Here is a 22,697-nt window from a genome sequence, read left to right on the forward strand (position 1 = left end):
GTGGAAGGCAGACGGGAAATGACATATGCAGAAATCACATAGCGAGAGAAAGGAGAGAGGAGGTGCCAGTCTCTTAATGAACTCACTCCTTCCAGAATACCAAGCCACTTATGAGAAACCCACTCCCACAACCCTTCCCACCAGGCCTCACCTCCAACACTGGGGATCAAATTTTAACATGGGACTTGGTAGGGTCAGGCAAACCAAACTCAAACCATAGCACCCTACTTAGGAACAGAACATCAACAGCACTCCAGAAACACCCATTACCTCTCAAGCACTACGCCCTGCAAAGCCAGCTATTTCTTTTCTTTATACTTTTACTACCTAAACATATATTCCTAAATCTAGATTGGTTTGCCTGTTTGTTGAACTTCCCATTTCCCAAAGTGGTCATACCAATATACATTTCCAGCAGCCGTGTAGTTTTAGTTACTCCAACTCTTAACAAACATTTGGCATTTTCTGGGTTTTTCATTTTAGCTATTCTGTTGGATGTGAGATTAAAATCTCATTTAGGTTTTAATTTGCATTTCTCTAATGATTAAATTAGTTGAGTACCTTTTACATGTTTTTCGGCCATTTACATGCCTTTTTAAAAAAATTTTTTTTAAGGAACTAATATTTAGATACCCTCTTTTGTGAGGTGACTGTTTAAGTTTCTACCCTTTTTTTTTTTTGAGATGGAGTCTTGCTCTGTCACCCAGGCTGGAGTGCAGTGGCGTGATCTTGGCTCACTGCAACCTCTGCCCCCTGGGTTCAAACAATTCTCCTGTCTCAGCCTCCCGAGTAGTTGGGATTACAGGTACGTGCCACCACGTCCGGCTAATTTTTATATTTTTATTAGAGATAGGGTTTTGTCATGTTGGCCAGGCTGGTCTCAAACTCCTGACCTCAGGTGATCTGCCTGCCTGGGCCTCCCAAAGTGCTTGGATTATAGGTGTGAGCCACTGCGCCTGGCCTCTACCCATTTTTTATTGGCTGTCTTATTTTTTATTGATTTATGGGAGTCTACAAATTCAAGATAGGAGCAAAGAGACATATTTCTATTGTAGAAATGAATGCATTTGGCTAGGTGTGGCAGATTACATCTGTAATCCCAGCACTCTGGGAGGCTGAGGTGGAAGGAACACTCGAGCTCACGAGTTCGAGAACAGCCTGGGTAACGTGGCAAAACCCAGTCTCTACAAAACATACAAAAATGAGCTGGGCACGGTGGTGTGCACCTGTAGTCCCAGCTACTCAGGAGGCTGAGGTGGGAGGATTGCTTGAGCCCAGGTTGAGACTGCAGTCAGCCGAGATCACTTCATGGCCTTCTAGCCTGCATGGGCGACAGGGTGAGACCTTATTCCCTCCACCCCACCCCCCCAAAAAAGAAATGAATTCATCTGTTTGATGCTGTTAGAACACCACTAACTACCTTTACTTTGGCCCCAAATTCACAAATGAACCCTCCAGAAGGTAATGCAGTTAACTTCATGCATTCTCTTTAAACAATGTACTAAGTCTTTATGCCAGGGAATTTGGTATTAACAGATACAGTACAGGTCTCTCATTTCAAAGTAGTATTCCTTTTTTTTTTGTTTTTGTTTTTGAGACGGAGTCTGGCTCTGTCGCCCAGGCTGGAGTGCAGTGGCGGGATCTCAGCTCACTGCAAGCTCCGCCTCCCGGGTTCATGCCATTCTCCGGCCTCAGCCTCCTGAGTAGCTGGGAGTACAGGCGCCCGCCACCTCGCCTGGCTAATTTTTTTTGTATTTTAGTAGAGACGGGGTTTCACCGTGTTAGCCAGGATGGTCTTGATCTCCTGACCTCGTGATCCACCCGTCTTGGCCTCCCAAAGTGCTGGGATTACAGGCTTGAGCCACCGCACCCGGCCTCAAAGTAGTATTCCTAATCAAGAAGGAAATGAGAGACCTGTATTGGAACCGTCTTTAACATCTTTGAGGTTGGTGAATTTAGGTAAGTTATTCAACCTATTTTAGCCTCAGTTTCTTCATTGGAAAAATGGGGCAAACAATACTTATTTTACAGAGTTGTGAGGATTAAATGAGACAATATATATAATAGGCTTTGCACAGTGGCTGGCATACAGGAAACGTTTAATATATGGTAGCTACTATAAACTCGGTTATTTCCATATAGCTTTCCATGTCTACATGGAGGGAGAAAATGAGCAATGTCCGTTGTAGTTCAGCTATTACAGTTTTCACTCCAAAGTAAAAAAGGCATTTAGATTTACGTAAGTCTTCTGGGAGTTTGGTTCTTCTGACTCCCTTCATCTGTGAGACCATAGGTACTTTTATGTAATATGATAAAAATTATTAGAAAAAGGAAAAAACGGCCAGGTGCGGTGGCTCACACCTGTAATCCCAGTACTTTGGGAGGCCAAGGCAAGTGGATCACCTGAGGTCGGGAGTTGGAGACCAGTCTGACCAACACGGAGAAACCCCCGTCTCTGCTAAAAATACAAAATTAGCAGGGTGTGGTGGCGCATGCTTGTAATCCCAGCTACTTGGGAGAGTGAGGTAGGAGTACCAATTCAACTCAGGGGGGGTGGGGTGGGGGGTGGGCGGAGGTTGCTGTGAGCCGGGATCGCACCATCGCACTCCAGCCTGGGCAGTAAGAGCGAAACTCTGTCTCAAAAAAAAAAAAAAAGGAAAAGAAAAAGGGAAAAAAAGGCCAGGAACGGTGGCTTACGCCTGTAATCCCAGCACTTTGGGAGGCCGAGGCGGGCAGATCACAAGGTCAGGAGATCAAGACTATCCTGGCCAACATGGTGAAACCCCGTCTCTACTGAAAATACAAAAATTAGCTGGGTGTGGTGGTGCATACTTGTAATCCCAGCTATTCGGGAGGCTGAGGCAGAAGAATTGCTTGAACCTGGGAGGCGGAGGTTGCAGTGAGCCGAGATTGCACCACTGCACTCCAGACTGGCGACAGAGCAAGACTTATCTCAAACACAAAAAACAAACAAACAAAAAAAAGGGAATAAAGATATATGCAAAGTACAGTCCCTCAAATTTTTATTAGACCCACAGAAATAAAATTAGTCTGTTAAATTGCTATAAGTTTCTACATTTACTTTCTGTAAATGACTTGTCATGGATGTGTAACAAAGGGCTTACAGACTGGCACTGCCCTGTGGACCACACTCTTGGTGGAACTGCTCTAGAGTGCTGACAAAAATCAGACTTTGAATCCACAAGGCTGAAGTCAAAGCAACTGAAGGGTGTCCTGACTCACAGCTGGCCACCTAGTGGCCTCTTTCTAGTCATAAGCACAATGTTGTGTCACTCCTTAGTTCAAAAACCATCCATTGTTCTGCCTGACTCAAGGGTAAAATCTCAGTCCTTTAATCTGACATCCAAGGCCTTCCAGAGCTGGTTCTAAACTTTTTAAGTCTGACTTTCCACTATTCTCTATTTCACTAGACTGCACTGTCCAATATGGTAACAACTTGTCCCACTTGAAATGCAGGAAGTGAAATGAGGCTAATTTAGGAACCGAATTCATAATCCTAACTTTGATTTAAAAATAAAATTTAAAAATACACACGATTCGATTACCGTACAACTTTTAAGTATGTTTGGAACGACTTGGATATGTGAATCTATTTTTTCAGCTGGAAATTTTACGAAATCAAGTACTGAGATATGTTATAAGTATAAAATACACACCAGATTTCAAATGCTTAGTTATGAGAAAAATGTAAAATATTTTTAATGTTTAGTTATTTTTTATATTGATCACATGTGAAATAATATTTGGATATACTGGGTTAAATAAAAGGTGTAATTAAAATTAATTCCACCTAGACAACATGCCCCAAACCTAGGCATCACTATTGATTCCTCCTTTTCCTCATTTAATTGGTGAGCAAGATAGGTCAGCTTTTTGGATCCATCCACTTTCCTCATCTCTACTGCTACTATCCTAGTCCATGATACTCTGTTTCGTAAATCCTTCAACGGCTTCCAGTGCATGTCACCTTATCGAGGCTGAAGACTTCACCTCCTATCATTCCTTCTTTTGGTCAGTAGACTTCAGCTACACTGACCTTGCTGTTCCCTAAACACAACAAACTTCTCACCTTAGGGCCTTTGCCCTGCTATTTTGGTCTCACACTCTGTTCTTACGTCCTTTCTAATACCTTCTCAGTGAGGCCATCTCTGATCAACCAACCACCAAAAGTCTGCTCTCTTTTCCCCAGACTAACACTTCATCCAATCAGCCTTTAATTCTCTTCACAAACTTTTTTTTTTTTCCTTTTTGAGACGGAGTCTCGTTCCATCGCCCAGGCTGGAATGCAGTGGCGAGATCGCGGCTCACTGCAGCCTCCATGTCCTGGGTTCAAGCTATTCTCCTGCCTCAGCCTCCGGAGTACCTGGGATTACACGAGCGTGCCATTGTGCCCATCTAATTTTTGTATTTTTAGTAGTGATGGGGTTTCGCCAGGTCAGCCAGGCTGCTCTCTAACTCCTGAGCTCAGGAGATCCACCCACCTCAACCTCCCAAAGTGCTGGGATTACCGGCGTGAGCCACTGCACCCGGCCTTCTTCACAAACTTACGGGATATTTTCTCATTTTAAAAACTTGTTTATATGCTGTTTCCCTCTAAAAACAGGAGTAGGAACCGTTTGTTTTGCTGCTGCTTTATTTCATTTATTCAGCTGCTTTATTTCTTCCAACAGTGTTGAATGAATATCTAATTGCTGACTACACGTATCTGTCTGGTTGGCTCACAGGCACTTCGAATTTTACATGGTCGAAACAGAGAGTTCTTTCTTCCCTAACATATATTCTCTTATTTTGTTTCTAATCTCAGTGAAGATATTACTGTCCTCGTAGCTGCTCCAACTCATTTGGCAGTCACCTCTGACATCTATTTTCCTCAGTCATTTTCAGTTAACGAAATCTCCCAATAACCACTTCATCTTCTTCACAACTACTTGCCACCAACTCAGTCCAAGTCATTGTTGGCTCACAGTCTACTGTTTACTCCAAACTCTTTTCCTTGCCTCAAATTTTTGTGTAACAGTGATCTGTCTAAAATGAATTCAATCCTGATTCTTCTACTTAAAATCTTTCAATATCTTCCTCCTGGCTCTCAGAAGCTCACTTCTGCACAGAGCATTCAAGGCCTTCACAAGCAGACCTCCAGCACTGTCTTCTTTACCCAAAAATCTCTCCAGTGTTTGCCTCCAAACATCGGTACTTACTGCTTCGTATCTAGGTCTTCCACAATACCCTTATTAAAGCCAATTGCTTCTCTAGTCCCATTCCATTTTATTCCTCCCTCTTGGTTTAGTAAGGGGTTCCTCCTTTATTTGATTCCACAGTATTAAGTAGCTTCACTCTCATCATACTGATGATGCCTACTTACTTGTCTACATTCTACAGCGTAAGATTAATGAGGGAAACGATTTTCTAACAATAATTAGCTGAATGTTCACTCAAACAATGCTCATTCTGGGGGCAACGATTTTCTAACAATAATTAGCTGAATGTTCACTCAAACAATGCTCATTCAAACAATGCTACAGAAAAACATCAGCATTTTGACAAATTTCTATTAACTAAAGCAATGAAAATATTAAATCAAAAGAAAACATAGACTATGGTTCCTACGCTTTTTTTCTGTTTTAGCCACAATGCTTTAATAAATTACGCAAAGACTACAAACCTTTAGTACATCAATTGTTACAAAAGCCTAAGTGGAGAAAGATTACTTATCTGAGGCTGCACAAAATCAGTGGGCAATGTGGATTTCATTTAAGCTTGTCAGTTCTCCTGGATTAAATTCTTGGCGCTGTCTCACATACTCCCAAGTCCTAGATGTAGGATGCTATAAGTTGCAGTTACTAGGTTGGGAAAGCCATGCCCTGACTCCCCTGCGAAAAACATATCAATATGTTAAGTTCCTTAGCAAATCACATCTAGATTAAGTTCATAAAGCTTTTTTTTTTTAACCTTGCAATCTCCAAACTTTTGCTACTTAATAAAATACAACAAAAGTTTTGACATTCCAGCCACGGAAAAACAGATCTCTACCTCTGAGGTGGCAGTAATCCAAGCAGTTACTAGGATCTACGAAATATGAGGCATCGTTAGAATGCTCGGGAAAAAAATCTACAGAAATATGTACATCTTCGTCATGAATCTGACCGTTGAGTTTATGCAAAAGTGGAAAAGGAACCTCACTCGTTCCTTCCCTGGTACCTTCACAGCGTCTCCCGTCCCAGTTTGACTAGTTGAATCTAGGGACACTTAAAAGGTAAATCCTAGCCTCCTGTCCTTCCGTCTCCCAGGATTCTGCTAGGCCGCTCAGTTGGCAAGCTTAAAGTCCAAAGATTCCGCACTCTCCGTCTTTAAACGGTTATGTCACAGAGACACGAAGGTTAGCACAGAACATTAGTTTCCAAACTACTACCCACCGCAGAAACAGGCGGGAAGGCTCCGCGGCCACCCAGCCTCTCCGCCGCGCACATGGCCGGCCGCAGCTCCCACCCCCGCTGCCGCGCAGGCGCCGGGTGGGCCGGGACTTGCGGTCGCCGAGAGCGGATCATTCCGCCGCTTTCTTTGTGTGGCTGAAGCGCTAGAAATGGCATACTTTCATTCCTTTCGTTAAAAAATCAGACTCTCTTTCCCCTCTCTCCCCGTGGGAACAGAGTCAGGGAGTGGGTAGGAGCGAGATCTGCCGATGAGTGCAGAGGCGGAAAATCCTCGGGCGAGCAGCTGACGAGGGCCGGGTCCGGGAGGGATGCTGGGAGCTTGACTCACTCGCACACCATGTGTCCCTCCGCGCGCAGCACGGGGGACTTTTCGGTGGGGATTTTGGGCGCCGACCAGACGCGGCATTTTCGGAAAATAGCGCCCTGTGCTGCTGAAGCGCTTTGTGTGTAGCGGGGCCGCGTCAGCCCGGCCGGGTACGAGGTGCCTCGGGTCCCCGCACCACCTCCTGCTGCCTTCCCGTCGCCGCTCCCGAAGCTTTTCCAGGTCAGTGCGGGTCTGTGTAGGGCCCTGTTACCACCGGATGTGGAAGTTGATCTCTTCGCTGGTAAAAAATAATTCCACTTCCCCCGGAACCCAGATCATCCCCGCGATTTCCTGTTTATTGCATTAAGGCGCCGGGTTTCCGGGGCTCCTGGCCCCGCTTATTCCGCGGGGGTCGGCGGGGTCGGCCTGGGCGCCCGCTCCGCCTGCGCCGCCGCTGCGCTTTGTCCGCTGGGCACCCCGCTTCTGGGAGGGGCGGGCAGACATGGTGGCGGCCGCCGCCCCCTCCTCGGCCCTGGCGTGCGGCGGCCTCCTCGCGGCTGCCCGGCGGGCCGGTCCCGAGCGGCAGCCCCGGGGTGGCGATGGGGTCGCGCCGAGGCAGCGGAGGTTCTGCGGGCGACTGGAGGTTGGCAGTGGGCGGGAGGAGGAAGGCAGGCGCGGCCGGGCCCGGCCTCTGGCGCCGCGGTACCCTTTGTCTGGGCAGCTTGACGGCCCCGCTGGGCTCTCCGGAGAGGGGAACGGGCGGCGGGGGCGGCGGGTCCTGGGCGCCCTGTGCTGCGGGGCCGAGAGGCGCTCGGGCCGCGGCGGGATCGGCCGGCCCAGACAGGGTTAACGGGAGAGCCTGGCCAGTCCCGCGCGGGGCCCCCGCAGCGACAGCCTTGGCCGCGGGGACTGGAGTCCTGAGGGGGAGAAGCCTGCCGTTTTGAAGGCTTGGGACTTCTGCCCGAAAGACTTCGCCGCCGAGACCCGCGGGTGCACGGCCTCAGGGAAAAAGTGAGAATTTTGCCAGGTCATCTCTGCCAGGGCACAGTTCATCAGTGTGTATTTAGTGTGTTTCGGTGAAGCTCTCCAAGTGTGTTGAATCAGCGTGCCTAGCCTCAAGGGTGCATCGTGAAAACTGAAACCAAAGGAATGATACAGGCCTGCTTTGTGTGTGTCTTCCCACTTGAAGCTTGTTTTCAGTACAAATACTCTTGCTTTAAACCTGATTGGACTGTGGCGAGCGGACATCTGTTCAAAGGAGGGGCCGAGACCACAGTACTTCTGAAGGGGGCTTGATAATGTGGAAACATTTTAAGTTTTCTCTCCGGACTGTTTTGCTCTTTCAATTCAGGCAAGTTACTGAAGTACGTTTTTTATCTAGAAAAAGGTTTGATGTAGGCTGTAAATGGTCCTTGTAAAGTACATTGCCATCCCAGAATGAAAAGATCCACTCTCATTTATTATGCAGAAGTTAGTGGTCAGACATTCTTGTAGATAGTTTATCTCATGTAAAGACCCACCCAGCTTGGTTTAAATTTTTTTCTCACTGACGTATAAACCATCAGCTTTGATACTTCCATTTTCAGGGTCAGACTTTGAGGAAACTAAAGATGGCTTTGTTTTTTTTTTCTCCCGGGTTTTTTTTCCCAAAAACAAAAAATACATCCATTACATGTTAACATAGATGATTTGTTAAGAGTAACATCTTGCATTTTTGCAAATCTTTTTAATGCCTGGTTTAATAGAAGATTCTCAAAACTACGTCACTGTTGTGGTTAGCACACCATGTAACCTCTGGAACACTCCACTGTACACTCATACTTTTTTTTTTTTTAATACCAAAAAACAGAAATGTGTCATTCTTACCGTGCTTTCACCATACAAGTCAAATCAGGATGTTATGCAAGACACATTTTAACAAGACGAATAAGATTGATTCCCATACTTTTTTTTACCGGGCTCCAGCTTTTTTTAAAAGTTGGAATTTAGGTACCTAAACAAAATCACAAATAATGACTGCATAATCTTCCTATGATCTTGGAGACTCAGGAACATTTGAAAATATTCTTAAGTGATTAAAAAATTTAATTCTAGTACGTACAATGATTTACACAAGTAACACGTGAATTCCACATTACATATGCTATTAACACTGGTGTGTAAATGTTATTTTAAAAATGAAACATGCTGAAAACTATAGGAGGTGCAGATTCTACGGAAAACTAGTTCTGCAGTGAGTCCTTTGGTGAAACGAATAGTTCGCAGATACGTATCCTTAGAGTTCTTTGTCTCTTTGAATCATTCTGGGTTTTCTAGGTTGGGAGACAATTATACCTAACTGATTAATGGATAAAAATTTAAGGCCATACTTTAATGGTTTTGAAAGGAAGCTAAGTTTGTTTCTAGTTGTTACTGTGAACTCTAGTCTGAATCTGTCAGTCTGTAGTTCTCTACTGTTCCATCAACAGGAAGCATCTGGTCATTCTTGGTGTAATTGTTAGAAAATACCAGGTGTATTTTTAATGTTTGCTGTTTAAATGAAAATAGATTGGATCTTGGTTAAGTTTACTTGGTTTGGCCAGGCACAGTGGCTCACGCCTGCAATCCCAGCACTTGGGGAGGTGGAGGCGGGCCGATCACCTGAGGTCAAGAGTTTGAGACCAGCCTGGCTAACACGGTGAAGCCCCATTTCTACTAAAAGTACAAAAAATTAGCCGGGTGCGGTGGCGTGCGCCTATAATCCTAGCTACTTGGGAGGCTGAGGCAGGAGAATCGCTTGAGCCAGAGAGATGGAGGTTGCAATGAGCCGAGATAGCGCCATTGCAATCCAGCTTGGGCAACAAGAGCGAAACTCTGCTCCGTCTCAAAAAAAAAAAAAGTATGCTTGGTTTTAGTTTGTTTTTTCCTCTAACATTGTGTCATTATAATGGACCACATCTCCTGTACCATGGATGTTTTGTTTTGTTTTGTTTTTCTTTTGCCCTTCATTACCTTGTTAGAAATAGTAACAGGTAAAGTTCACATGTCATGAGGAATTCAGAAATTACATGAAGTTTTGCATCATGAATTTATTTTTGAGGGTGCTTGAGGTGGTTACCCAGTCTCTGTTTGCAGGTAGCCTGAGTTCAGATGAACTCTCTGATGGCCTTCATCTCTTCTGACTTTGCAAACGTTAAAAAACAAACCCACACAAAATCTCGAAGTTCAGAGCAACTTAGTTTCCTTAGTGTCATCCTTCCCCTCCCCTCTCCTCCCCCACAACTAGTAGGATTTCCAGCTAGTAATCACAATGTTTCTATAGCCTGATGTGCCTACTTTGGTATAGCTATAATTAGTATTATAGTTTTCTGAAGATGTTTGTTCCATCATGCTTTCTAGAAGGTAAATCTAGCACTAGATGAGATCAGTATTAGAGCCTGTGTTTTTTCTCAGTGTTGACATCACAGTGCTCTATACAGAGAAGATGCTTTGGTGCAATCAGCTGTCAGTTCGGTTGTTGGTGGGCTAGTGCACCTTCCTCTGTCTCTCTGTCTGTCTGTCTGTCTCCCTCCCTCCCTCCCTCCCTCCCTTCCTTCCCTCCTCCTCTCCCTTCTTCCCTCCCTGTGTTCCCCTCTGAACCTTTTCTTTCTTTGACAGGGTCTTGCTTTCTCTGTTACCCAGGCTTAGTGCAGTGGTGCAGTTATACTTCACTGCAAGCTCCACCTTTCAGGCTCAAGCGATGCTGCCTCTGCCTCAGCCTCCTGAGTAGCTGGGACTACAGGTACCTCCCAACGTGTCCGGCTAATTTTTAAATTTTTTTGTAGAGACGAGGTCTCACTATGTTGCCCAAGCTGGTCTCAAACTTCTGGACTCAAGTGATCCTCCCACCTTGGCCTCCCACGTGTTGGGATTACAGGCGTCAGCCACCAAACCTGTTGGAGAGTAATTCTGAAGATGGTAGAACAGCTTATTGAAAGAGCAAGGTGTTAGCCCCACTTTACTTTGTACTAGTTATATTATACGTGGGGTATTGAGTTGGCTTTTTGGGTAGCATACTATCATAAGTGAGACCTTGTATTCATTCTCAGACTTTATCAGAATAATCTGGAGAGCTAATAAGAAACCACACAGAGGCCCAAACTTAACATAGGGTAGGAACGGACCTTTATTTTTCTCATTTCCAAGGTGGTAGACATCAAAGTGTCAAAATCACTTATCTGTAGAGCATAAACGAGGACCTTGATCATGAGAGAAATGGAAATGAGAAAAAGTTGAAAAAATTGGATATTTGACCTAAAGAAGAGGAGCTTCTTTTAAGAAGTAACAGCCACCTTTAAGGATTTGGTGTTCTGTCACACAGAAGGATCAGATTTGACCAGAAGGAACTAGGGTCAGTGGGTAGAAGTTTAAAAGAAACAGATTTCTGCTCTATTTCAAGAGGAATTTCCTCAAAACTGTGAAAATAGAATGAGTTGTTTTGGGTGGTAGGCTGTTCCTTTTCACTGACAGATTGAGGATTCTAGAGTAGAGGAATCGTGCTGAAGGAGAATTTGGGCTAGGTGTCTTCAAGTTACCTATAAACTTTGAGGTTTTATTAAATATGCCAAGGTTTATAGGTGGAAGAACAAAAAACTAATTCAGTGAAACAAGCTGGTTAACTTAACTGGATAATAGTTTTTGCCTTTTTTGATAAAGAGAAATGAGTATTAAGTGAGAAGGCTATTTAATGAAGGACTGTAAACCACACTGTAATTTGGCAGATTCAGAAGCCTTAAAAATGGGCATACTTTCTGACATGGAAATTCCCTTTAAAGAATTTTTTTTTTTGGTGTAGTAAAGGTGTGTGTGAATATTTAGCTGTGAGCATACCAATTGCAGTGTTGTTGGTTATACAAGCTGTGTGTTAATGCCTTTGACCCCCACGGTAATCATATGGAGTGGGTAGTACTATTTCTGTTTTTCAGAAGAGAAAACAGGCATAGAGAAATGAGGTTGCTTGCTCAAGATACCTGAGTTACTTAAGTTTTAGGGCCAGGACTTGAATCCAACCACTGTGACTCTAGAACCAGTACTATTGATCATTATATGGTAAAACTGTAAACCTAAATGTTTCACAGTGATTGTTAGGGTCCATCCATACAGTGGGGTACTGCCTTCTCAGCCATGAAAATAATGATAGAATAATATAAATACATGAAAGGATGTCTTGGTATATGTAAGTGAGAAAAAGTAAGATTTAAAAACATGATTCCATTTGGTAAAAAAACCCATAATATATTGATGTTTGGGAGGATATGTGCCAAATTGTTAAATGGTTATTTCTGAGTGTAGTTTTATAGGTGATTTTTTTTTTTTGCTTATCCAAATTTTCTAACTTCTACAATGACTATAAATTATCATGTGTTGTAATTAAGATATTAAGATGTTATTTTTCAATAAAAAATAAATATGTTACATAAGCTGAGAAATTTGGGTTTTATACTCTGCATTTTAAGCAAGTTTGTAGAAATTGTACATAAATGAGAATTTGTAAATGCATGTAGTGTTTTGTAATTTTTTGTTTGATTCCTTATTCTGGAAGTAATACCAATTGAGTAGAGAAACATATCACTGACTCCTAGCACCTAGCATAATCAATTATCCCATTTTCTTGTGTTTTGTTACTCTTATGTGTAATGTTTTAAATATTCATCCCAGTGTCATCCCAGTTAGTCACACTCTAGCTGTGTGATTTTAGGCAGTTTACTTAATCTCTCCATGTCTCAGTTTCCTTCTTTGTAAAATGGGGATTATTATAATACTTAGCTCATGATGATTGGAAAGATTAAATGAGTTATTTCATATAAAGTGAACAGTATCTGACACATAGTTAATAGCTCAATAAATGTTAGCAATTATAGGATCACAGTCCACCATTCAAACTCTTAGAGTCTAATAGGTTATGGAATTAGGAATTTTTTTTGATAAGGGCAAGGTAGTAATGTATAGCCTTCCAATAGAGTCCAGTGCAGTATCCCCCTTCAAAAATGTTACTGTTTCTGCAGCAAAATGTATCAATGTTTGCACTAAATAGGATAAAGACTGTAAATAGCTTCATATCAGTTTGGGTAAGGTTTACCACAAGATGAGTTATTTTGGGTTTCAGAAGTTTTTTGGATTTTTGGAATTGCAGATAAGGAACCTATAAAATACTAATTTTGATAATATTAAAACATCTTTTCATGGCATTATATAGTTTTATAGTGCATGGTAAATTAAAGTCAATTAAAATGAAATAATGGAAAATGTCCACCTCCATCTCCTTTGATTAAAAAAATACTGAGCACACTGATACTATGATTTTTAAAAAAAATTTTTTTTTTTTTTGAGATGGAGTCTCTGTCACCAGGCAGGAGTGCAGTGGCACGATCTTAGCTCACTGCAGTCTCCACCTCCTGGGTTCAAGTGATTCTCCTGCCTCAGCCTCCCGAGTAGCTGGGACTACAGGCGTGCGCCACCACGCCCAGCAAATTTTTGCATTTTTAGTAGAAACGTGGTTTCACCATGTTGGCCAGGATGGTCTCGATCTCTTGACCTTGTGATCTGCCTGCCTTGGCCTCCCAAAGTGCAGTGATTACAGGTGTGAGCCACTGTGCCCAGCCTAAAAGTTTCGCAGTTTAAAATAAAAAAAAAAAATGGCTGGGCGCATTGTCTCATGTCTGTAATTCCCGCACCTTGGGAGGCTGAGGCGGGTGGATCAGTTGAGGTCAGGAGTTCGAGACCAGCCTGGCCAATATGGTGAAACGCCGTCTCTACTAAAAATACAAAAATTAGCCAGACATGGTGGCGTGCGCTTGTGTCACAGCTACTCGGGAGGCCGAGGCAGGAGCAACCCTTTAGCCTGGGAGGTGGAGGTTGTAGTGAGCCGAGGTTGCGCCACTGTACTGCAGCCTGGGTGAAAGAGCAAGATTCTGTCTCAACAGAAAAAACAAAACAAAACAAAACTGAAACTTTAAAAAACTACTCTTGTTGGTCCTGACTGTGATTCTATTTTTAAGAATATTTTAAACCCACTAATGCTGTGATTATATTATATAATATAGAATCTTTTTTTTCTGAATGAGGCTTGAGCATTCCTATAACCCAATTAGCTTGTTTATGTCTCATTACACTTGAGGGATAAGATACTTTTACTATGGTGGTTTACTATAGTAGTGATTCTTTTTTTTTTTTGTGAGATGGAGTTTCACTCTGTCACCCAGGCTGGAGTGCAGTGGCGTGATCTTGGTTCACTGTAACCTCTGCCTCCTGAGTTCAAGTGATTCTCCCACATAGCTGCAGTTACAGGTGCCTGCCACCACACCTAGCTAACTTTTTTATATTTAGTAGAGACGGGGTTTAGCCATGTTGGCTAGGCTGGTCTCGAACTTCTGACCTCAAGTGATCTGCCCGCCTTGGCCTCCCAAAGTGCTCAGATTACAGGCATAAGCCACTGCGCCCAGCCTATAGTAATGATTCTTTAAAGGAGGTGGGTAGATGCCAGTATGATACCTGTCTTTAACACACCCATTCTGTGCGTGTAGAGACTGAGGTGGTTTTAAAATGACAGAACTGAACTTTGGAATTAGGTCGATTCTTCTCATTATGATAACGGTTTTGGATGTATAGCCCCTTCTGACTCCTGGAATCCTTTATGTCCACAGCACTTCCCATGTATCCAAACAGAGGAAAAAATAATTAGTAGTCTAGTGCTTGTTTCAGCAGCAAATATACTAAAATTGGAACGATGCAGAGAAGATTAGCATGGTCCCTGCACAAGGATGACACATAAATTTGTGATGTGTTCCATGTTTATTCTTTTTAATGATAAAAAATAAAAAAAATATGTGTGGTAAGTGAATGATCTAAAAATTTCCTTTACGCCCTGAATGGCTTGTGTGAACTCTGTGTCTTTGCCGATGTGATTATTCTTCCTATGTTCCTTTACTTGTTCCATTCATAGAGACCCTCAGTTTCTCTCCCTTAGTGCTATGGTCTAAATACTTGTGTCTCCCCATAATTCATGTTGAAATCTTAACCTCCAAGATGATGGCATTAGGAGGTGGGGCCTTTGGGAGGTGATTAGCTCAGGTGGGTAGAGCCCTCACAAGTGGGATTAGTGCTCTTAAAAAATAGACTCCAGGCTGGATGCAGTAGCTCATGCTTATAATCCCAGCACTTTAGGAGGCTGAGGTGGGTAGATCAGGAGGTCAGGAGTACAAGACCAGTCTGGCCAAGATGGTGAAACCCCATCTCTACTAAAAGTACAAAAATTAGCTGGGCGCGGTGGTAGGCGCCTGTAATCCCAGCTACTCGGGAGGCTGAGGCAGGAGAATCGCTTGAACCTGGGGAGTGGAGGTTGCGGTGAGCAGAGATCGCGCCACTGCTCTCCAGCCTGGGTGACAGAATGAGACTCTATCTCAAAAAAAAAAAAAAAAAAAAAAAAGGAGACTCCAGACAGCTTGTTAGCTCTTTCTTCCACATGAGGTTACAGCAAAAAGACTGCTGTCTAGAAGCTGGCCCTTACCAGATACTGAATCTGCCAGTGCCTTATCTTGGACTTCTCAGCCTCCAGAACTATTAAAAATGGTTTTCTGGGCTGGGTGTGGTGGTTCATACCTGTAATCCTGGCACTTTGAGGAGGCTGAGGTGGGAGGATTGCTTGAGACCAGCCTCGGCAACATAGACCCCATCTCTACAAAAAAAAAAAAAACACAAGAAAATCATTTTCTGTTGTTTAGTAAGCTACCCAGTTCATGGTATTTTGTTACAGCAACCCAATCTAAGACATTTAACTTACTCCTGTATGCACTAGATACAGTCTGCACTTTGACATCGGTCACTTATTTTATATTTTACTGAACGCATATTGTCAGATTTTTCCACCATCGATTTCTTCTGTTTTTCCTCACAGGTCACAGCATATTTGTGGAGGAAGGTGAGTAATTATGAAGATTTCTTGGCCACTATAAATTTATGCTGAACAATTCCAAATAGGCCCTTCCTACTTCTTGGCAATCATCTTATTAATTGCATTTTTCTGTTGTCTTATATTCCTTCTTCCTCTTTAACTCTTAATAGATGCCATTTACTTCTATTTAAGTGAAAAAGGAAAACAGGATACAAGCTTGCACATTTTTTTTTCATTGTAACCATGACAAATCACTGTTCTTTCATCTTATTTTGTAAATTGAATAGAAGAAGAATCCTGCTGCCACAGTTAACTACCTCTCTGGTCACTTTGATTTTTTTTTTTTTTTTTTTTTGAGACGGAGTCTTACTCTGTTGCCCAGGCTGGAGTGCAGTGGCACAATCTTGGCTCACTGCAACCTCTGCCTACTGGATTCAAGCAATTCTCCTGCCTCAGCCTCCCGAGTAGCTGGGACTACAGGCGCGTGCCACCACGCCCGGCTGTTTTTTCTATTTTTAGTAGAGATGGGGTTTCACTGTGTTAGCCAGATGGTCTCGATCTCCTGACCTTGTGATCTGCCTGCCTTGGCCTCCCAAAGTGCTGGGATTACAGGCGTGAGCCACTGCGCCTGGCCTTGATCATTATTTGCAATGTTTTTTCTTCGCTATCTTAAAATATGTACAGACTTCTGTACTTTGGGAGGAAAAAGAATCAATTTTGATGAACTGCTGCTACTGTTCTATCTGCTGCGTTTCTCTTCTTTATTTTCAAAAATTTTAAGAATTGACTTACCGTTGTTGCCCTGAGTTCTTACTTTTTTTTTGAGACAAGGTCACACTGTGTTGCCCAGGCTGGAGTACAATTGCAGCTCACTGCAGCCTTGACCTCCCTCGGCTCAGGTGATCCTCCTACCTCAGTTTCCTGAGTAGCTGGGACTGCAGGCATGTACCACCATGCCTGGCTAATTTTTGTATTTTTCTGGTAGAGACAAAGTCTCACTGTGTTGTCCAGGCTATTCAACTCCTGAGTTCTTTTACTACTTCTTTCCTAAATTACGCAGTTTTGGAATATCATAATTCAGATTGTTGCTTCAGAGGACATCTTTTTTGTCAATAATAACGGCTTCATCCTGACTCTCTTCAGCTAGTATATATGTGTTACTATTTCCACCGAGGCTTCTTAATGTTCTTTCCTTGCCCTTTGTGTTAAATTTGCCATCCTGGTTTTCCCTTCTGACTACTGCTTTTCTGTTTTCTTTGTTGTTTCATGAGCCTCTTAGCACTGTTAGTCTCATCAGTACTTGATTATCTATTCCCCTCTCAGATGTTTAATATGCTGATGGCTCCCAAATGTGTGTCCCATCCATGTTTATTGCTCTAATAGTTTACTGGATATTTCTGTTGGAAAACTCAAGGAATTTCCATCACTTTTAGATTTATTATTATTCAGCCTCCCACCTGCTTTCAGCATTTCTCTTAATTTTGTCATACTTAAATCTTGAAGTAGTCTGCGATGCATACTTTTGCTTTCTTCTTTTTGCCTATTATTTACTTCCTTTAAACTTTAGATTTTCCTTCCCTGAATCCGTTTTGCATATGGCTGCCAGAATGATTTTCCTGAAAAATTTTTGAACCCATTGCTAAACATATAAGCCTAAGGGGAGAACATGTGCTGTTGACCTTTGCACTGTCTATTCTGTCAAACAAAGTGAATTGAACCTGTGCTGAATAAATGTTTGAAAGGGTCACCATTTGCTCAAAAATTTGAATGGCTCCCAGTTGTTTACAAGATAAAGTCCAAATTCTACTTCTGACTTTCCAACCTTTTTATATTCTTTTTCAGCCTTATTCCTTACTGTTTAACATTATTAAGCTGGGGTTTCCTCTGTAATATACCTTGCTTAAGCACAACTCCATGCATTCTTCCTTTTCCTTGCCTGTCAGAGCCTACTCAGGGATGTTTGCCCTGCGGCCGGCACTGTTCTAATCTCTGGTGTTAGAGTAATGAACAAAACGAAGACAAAGTCCCTGTTTTCTTGGAGCTGACGTTTGTGGGGAGGGACTCATAGTAAATAAATATGTGATATTAGGTGGTAATGAGTAAAATGAAAAGGAATAAAAGTAGGTAAGGGGAGGCCAGGTGCGGTGGCTCATGCCTATAATCCCAGCATTTTGGGAGGTCAAGGCGGGCAGATCACAAGGTCAGGAGATCAAGACCATCCTGGCCAACATGGTGAAACCCCATCTCTACTAAAAATACAAAAACTAGCTGGGCGTGGTGGTGTGTGCCTGTAGTCCCAGCCACTCGGGAGGCTGAGGCGGGAGAATTGCTTGAACCTGGGAGGCGGAGGTTGCAGTGAACTGAGATGGCGCCACTGCATCTCCAGCCTGGCGACAGAGTGAGACTCCATCTTAAAAAAAAAAAAAAAAAAAGGAGGTAAGGGGATAGATTGGTGAGATGTGGTAGCTATCTTAGGTGGTCTGCGAAAGCTACTCCCTGGGCATCCTGGAGTGCAGGAGCAAGCCATGCGGTTAAATCTTAAGTGAAGAGTTTTCTAGGCAACGGAACCAACATGTGCTAGACCCTAAAGTGCGAACACATTTGCCTTGTTCAAAGAATTGCTAAGACTTTTGTGGCTAGAGCACAGTAACTAAGGGGGAGAATGAGAGAGGAGCTGAGAAGAGATGGTGGGGAGACAGGTTATGCTTCAGATGTTAAGTCCTTCATTGAAGAGGCCTTCCTTGACTGCTACAATTTGTTAATATAAACCTTGGAACCTATCAACTATGGAAGTAGCTCTCAGATGATTGTTTATTCTGACTTCCAATAAAAAATACATCTTATATGGTAATTGTCTATTTATGTTACTGTGTGCATGTGTGTGTGTGTGTGTGAGATAACTACATTTAATATATGCTGATATTTTCAAAAACATTGGCTTTAACCCACTAAAGTGATTTCACAGTCTGTTAATAGGTCATGACTAACAGTTTGAAGAGCACTGATCTATGGTATCTATACCCGCTTAAACAAAACACTGAACTACAATCTACTTTTGTTATAATCCACACATTTTTTCAGTTTGTGAAATATTTTTGGTTAAAGATCTTACCTTCAATTTGTGTGTTTGTAGGCTTACAGTGTTTATAATAATGCTGAATAGAAAGGACTTGTTTAATTTGGCAAACATCTGTTGAGTGGTGTATTAGAAGCTGCTAGATACTAAAATACACGTAAGAATAAGATAAACTATTAGCCTTTACTCCTATAAGGGTTAAAAAAAAAAAAAAAGATAAACCTCTATCTGAATTCCTAAGGTTTATGAGAGAGGAAAGCTTGTAAATAAATCATTTGTAATGTGATGGAATCTATTTAATAATGGAAGTGTGTTAAGGCCACAATGAGAGAATAAAGAAGTGATTAATTCATTTTGCTGAGAAGGTCAAGGGAAACTTTTTGGACGAGGTGATGTCTGAACTGGGTTTGGAGGGAGAATAGAACTACTTAGGTAAGTTTGGGAGGGAACGACTTCTTAGGCAGGATAACATATAAAGGATTAGAATCGTGAGAGAGAATAGCACATGAGGGTATTGTAGATAACTCTATATTAAAATATAAATGCAAGGGGGAAATGTTGAGTGAAGAGGCTGCAGTGAGGCACAGGTCATATCCTTGAAGGTCTGAGATGCTTTGAAGTTACCACTTACTGATTATGCATATTAGGGGAAAATACTGTATATCAGAATTAACTTGTAGGAAGTTGCCATATGGGAAGTAAGATACCATCTCTCGATAATTCCAAAACAGCCAGTTTTTCCTCTAGTGATGAAATATATCACCGTTTCCTCAATTGTGCCCTAGAGGAAGATGGCTTACATTTATGGGCTATGTTGTACAAAATAAAATCGTATGAAATGTTAACTTATCTATTCATTCCATAAGATGCATTTGAAGAACTGAGACCTACTGAGGAAATAGATTCATATTTCAGGCTCATGCTGGGACTTATGTTTATTAAATAGAATGGTGAGTAGCCAAATGTTTAAATCTTCTTTTTTTTTTTTTTTTTTTTGAGACAGAATTTCGCTCTTGTTGCCCAGGCTGGAGTGCAGTGGCGCGATCTCGGCTCACTGCAACCTCCACCTCCCAGGTTCAAGTGATTCTTCTGCCTCAGCCTCCCGGGGTAGCTGGGATTACAGGCATGCGATACCATGCCCGGCTAATTTTGTTCTTTTAGCAGAGACGGGGTTTCTCCATGTTGGTCAGGCTGGTGTCGAACTCCCGACCTCAGGTGATCTGCCCGCCCTGGCCTCCCAAAGTGCTGGGATTACAGACGTGAGCCACCACACCTGGCCTAAATCATTTTCAAGTTAAATATACATATAGTTCAGTGCCACTGTATTCTATGGGTGATTGGAATGCATAATTACATCTACATTCATTTTGGAAAGGTATTTTGATACATTTGACCAAACCACAACTTAAAACTTTATGACAACATTAACATTTAGAATATACAAATTTTAAAGAAAAAAAGAATATACAAATTTAAAACAGACTGAGAGGAGTATGCAACATATGTAATAAACCAGAAATATACATATTGCACTCCTACAAAGAGAATGAAACGATAAAATAGGTAAAGAATATGAATAGGCAGTTTCTGAAGAGGAAACATAGTGGCCAACAAACTGATAAAGATGCACGGTCTCATTAGTAGTTTGAGAAATGCATGTTAAAACACAGTAATAGCATACTGTGCAGCTGTATAAAAAAACGAGGAAGTTCTCTCTGTGAACTAATAGGAAAAGATCTCTGGGATGTGTTAAACAGGAAAAGCAAGTGGGGAACAGTGTTATGTGGTAATGTTATTTATTTATTTTTCTGGTGATTATAGAAATGCTGGAAGGATACTCATGAAACTAGTAAAGGTGATTACTTGTTGGAGTTGTGGGTCCAGGCTGGGCCGAGGAGGAGCAGTGAGTAGTGTAAATATTTCCGCTGAGAATATTCAATGTATACATTTCTGTGTTTGGGCTTTTGAGCTATATGAAAGTATTGCCTATTAAAAAAAGAAAAAGATGTGAAGTAGACTTTATAGAACTTGACGAACAACTGTCTTAGTCCATTTGTGGTACTGTAACAAAAATATAAACTAGTGACTTATAAACAATAGAAATTTATTTCTCACAGTTCTGGAGGCTGGGAAGTTCAAGATCAAGGTGGTGCCAGATTCCGTGGCTGGTGAGGGTCCATTTCCTGCTTTACTGATGGAGCCACCTTGCTGTGCCCTCATATGGTAAAGGGACAAAGCAGTTATCTGGCAGTAATTCATCCATGAAATTATGAATGGAATGATAAGGTTTGCCCTCATGACCTAATCATCACTCGAAGTCCCCATCTACTAATACCATCACCTTGGGGTTAGGGTTTCAACATGTTAATTTTGTGGGGACACAAACATTGAGACCAGCTGTATGTAGAAGATGAGGGAGAGGGAAGAGTTGAAGATAGCTCCCAGATTTCTAAATTGGGAAGTAAAGAGGCTGTTAATATTATCAGGTAATGCAGAAGGAAGATTAGGTTTTGGCATGTGCCTGGGAAGTTCTGGACATGCTAACTGACAAACCCTTACTACTTTTTAGTTTAGTGTTGGTATAATTTATGTACTTTAGATATGGAACTTTTGAGCTTATCTTAAACATGAATGTTAAGTAGTCATCAAATATTCTTTATCCATGGACATATTCTGGGTTAATTTTTAGAAAATTATGACTAATTCTATAATCATAATAGAGACACTGATAAACACAGGTAGAATGTAGATAGAGAAATAGAGAATGTATATCTGATAAATATATAGCTTAGGTGGAAAGTAAGAGCTTAATTTATTAACATGGTTTCAAGAAGCTTTATTTTTTTTTTCCAAGATGGAGTCTTACTCTGTTGCCCAAGCTGGAGTGCAGTGGCACAATCTTGACTTACTGCAACCTCTGCCTCCCAGGTTCAAGTGATTTTCCTGCCTCAGTCTACCAAGTAACTGGGATTACAGGTGCCTGCCACCATGCCCTGGTTAATTGTGGGTTATTTATTTGTTTGTTTGTTTTTTGAGACGGAGTATCACTTTGTTGCCCAGACTGGAGTGCAGCAGTACGATCTTGGCTCACTGCAACCTCTGCTTACCAGGCTCAAGCAATGCTCCCGCCTCAGCCTCCCGAGTAACTGGGACTACAGGCACGCACCACCATGCCTGGCTAATTTTGTATTTTTAGTAGAGACAGGGTTGCACCATGTTGGCCAGGCTGGTCTCGAATTCCTGACCTCAGGTGATCTGCTCGCCTTGGCCTCCCAAAGTGCTGGGATTACAGGTAGGAGCCACCGCACCCAGCTGCTGGTTAATTCTCGTGTTTTTAGTAGAGATGGGGTTTCACCATGTTTGCTAGTTTGGTCTCGAACTCCAGATCTCAGGTGATCTGCCTGCCTTGGCCTCCCAAAGTGAGACATGAGCCACCGTGTCTGGCCTATGGTTCCAATTTAATGACATCTTTTGATATCTGAAATTCAAAGAAACAAAAATATATATGAATAAGGAAGTCATCATGGTAGATGAGCTTATGCTGTAATATTTAAAACTGAAGTTTAGGCCAGGTGTGGTGACTCATGCCTGTAATCCCAGCACTTTGGTAGGCCAAGGTGGGTGGATCACTTGAGCCCAGGAGTTCAACACCAGCCTGTGTAACATGGTGAAGCCCTGTCTCTACAAAAAATGAAAAAAATTAGCTGGGCATGGTGGTGTGTGCCTGTAGTCCCAGCTACTCGGGAGGCTGAGGTGGGAGGATCCCTCGAGCCCAGGAGGTATAGGTTGTGGTGAGCCAACATTGCACTGCTATACTCCAGCCTGGGAGACAGAACTCTGAAAGAAAAATAAATCTCTTTGAAGTTTAGGGAAGTTTATAACAGCACAGAAATATTTTTTTATGTAGTACCTTTGGGAGTAACTGTATATAAGACAAAGAGATTTAACCTAATGGAG

At 42.3% G+C, this 22,697-nt stretch overlaps 2 protein-coding genes and 1 non-coding gene across 8 annotated transcripts in view; all 3 read left to right on the forward strand.

The window, feature by feature from the left end:
* Nucleotides 1–6,513: 6,513 nt before the first annotated feature.
* Nucleotides 6,514–22,697, forward strand: part of LOC105490483 (GA binding protein transcription factor subunit beta 1) — a 74,764-nt gene continuing 58,580 nt past the window's right edge. For 2 of the 6 annotated variants that reach the window (XM_011756206.3, XM_071066880.1), the window contains exons 1-2: nt 6,514–6,996; nt 15,668–15,691. The gene's annotated coding sequence lies outside the window, so the exon portion shown is untranslated. Of the gene's footprint in view, nt 6,997–7,692; nt 8,108–14,733; nt 15,692–22,697 lie in introns of those variants that run through there. The other 4 variants (XM_011756200.3, XM_011756233.3, XM_071066877.1 and 1 more) reach the window with 3 other exon arrangements.
* Nucleotides 7,003–14,609, forward strand: LOC139355436 (uncharacterized). Its single transcript, XM_071066882.1, has one exon. It carries the CDS (start codon nt 7,259–7,261, stop codon nt 7,604–7,606), a length of 348 nt encoding a protein of 115 aa, XP_070922983.1. The 5' UTR covers nt 7,003–7,258; the 3' UTR covers nt 7,607–14,609.
* Nucleotides 14,467–14,569, forward strand: LOC112428733 (U6 spliceosomal RNA). The gene has a single exon (XR_003020782.2). It is a non-coding gene; the product is annotated as a U6 spliceosomal RNA (small nuclear RNA).

The sequence above is a fragment of the Macaca nemestrina genome, chromosome 7 (assembly GCF_043159975.1).
Source record: "Macaca nemestrina isolate mMacNem1 chromosome 7, mMacNem.hap1, whole genome shotgun sequence".
NCBI classification, from domain to species: domain Eukaryota; kingdom Metazoa; phylum Chordata; class Mammalia; order Primates; family Cercopithecidae; genus Macaca; species Macaca nemestrina.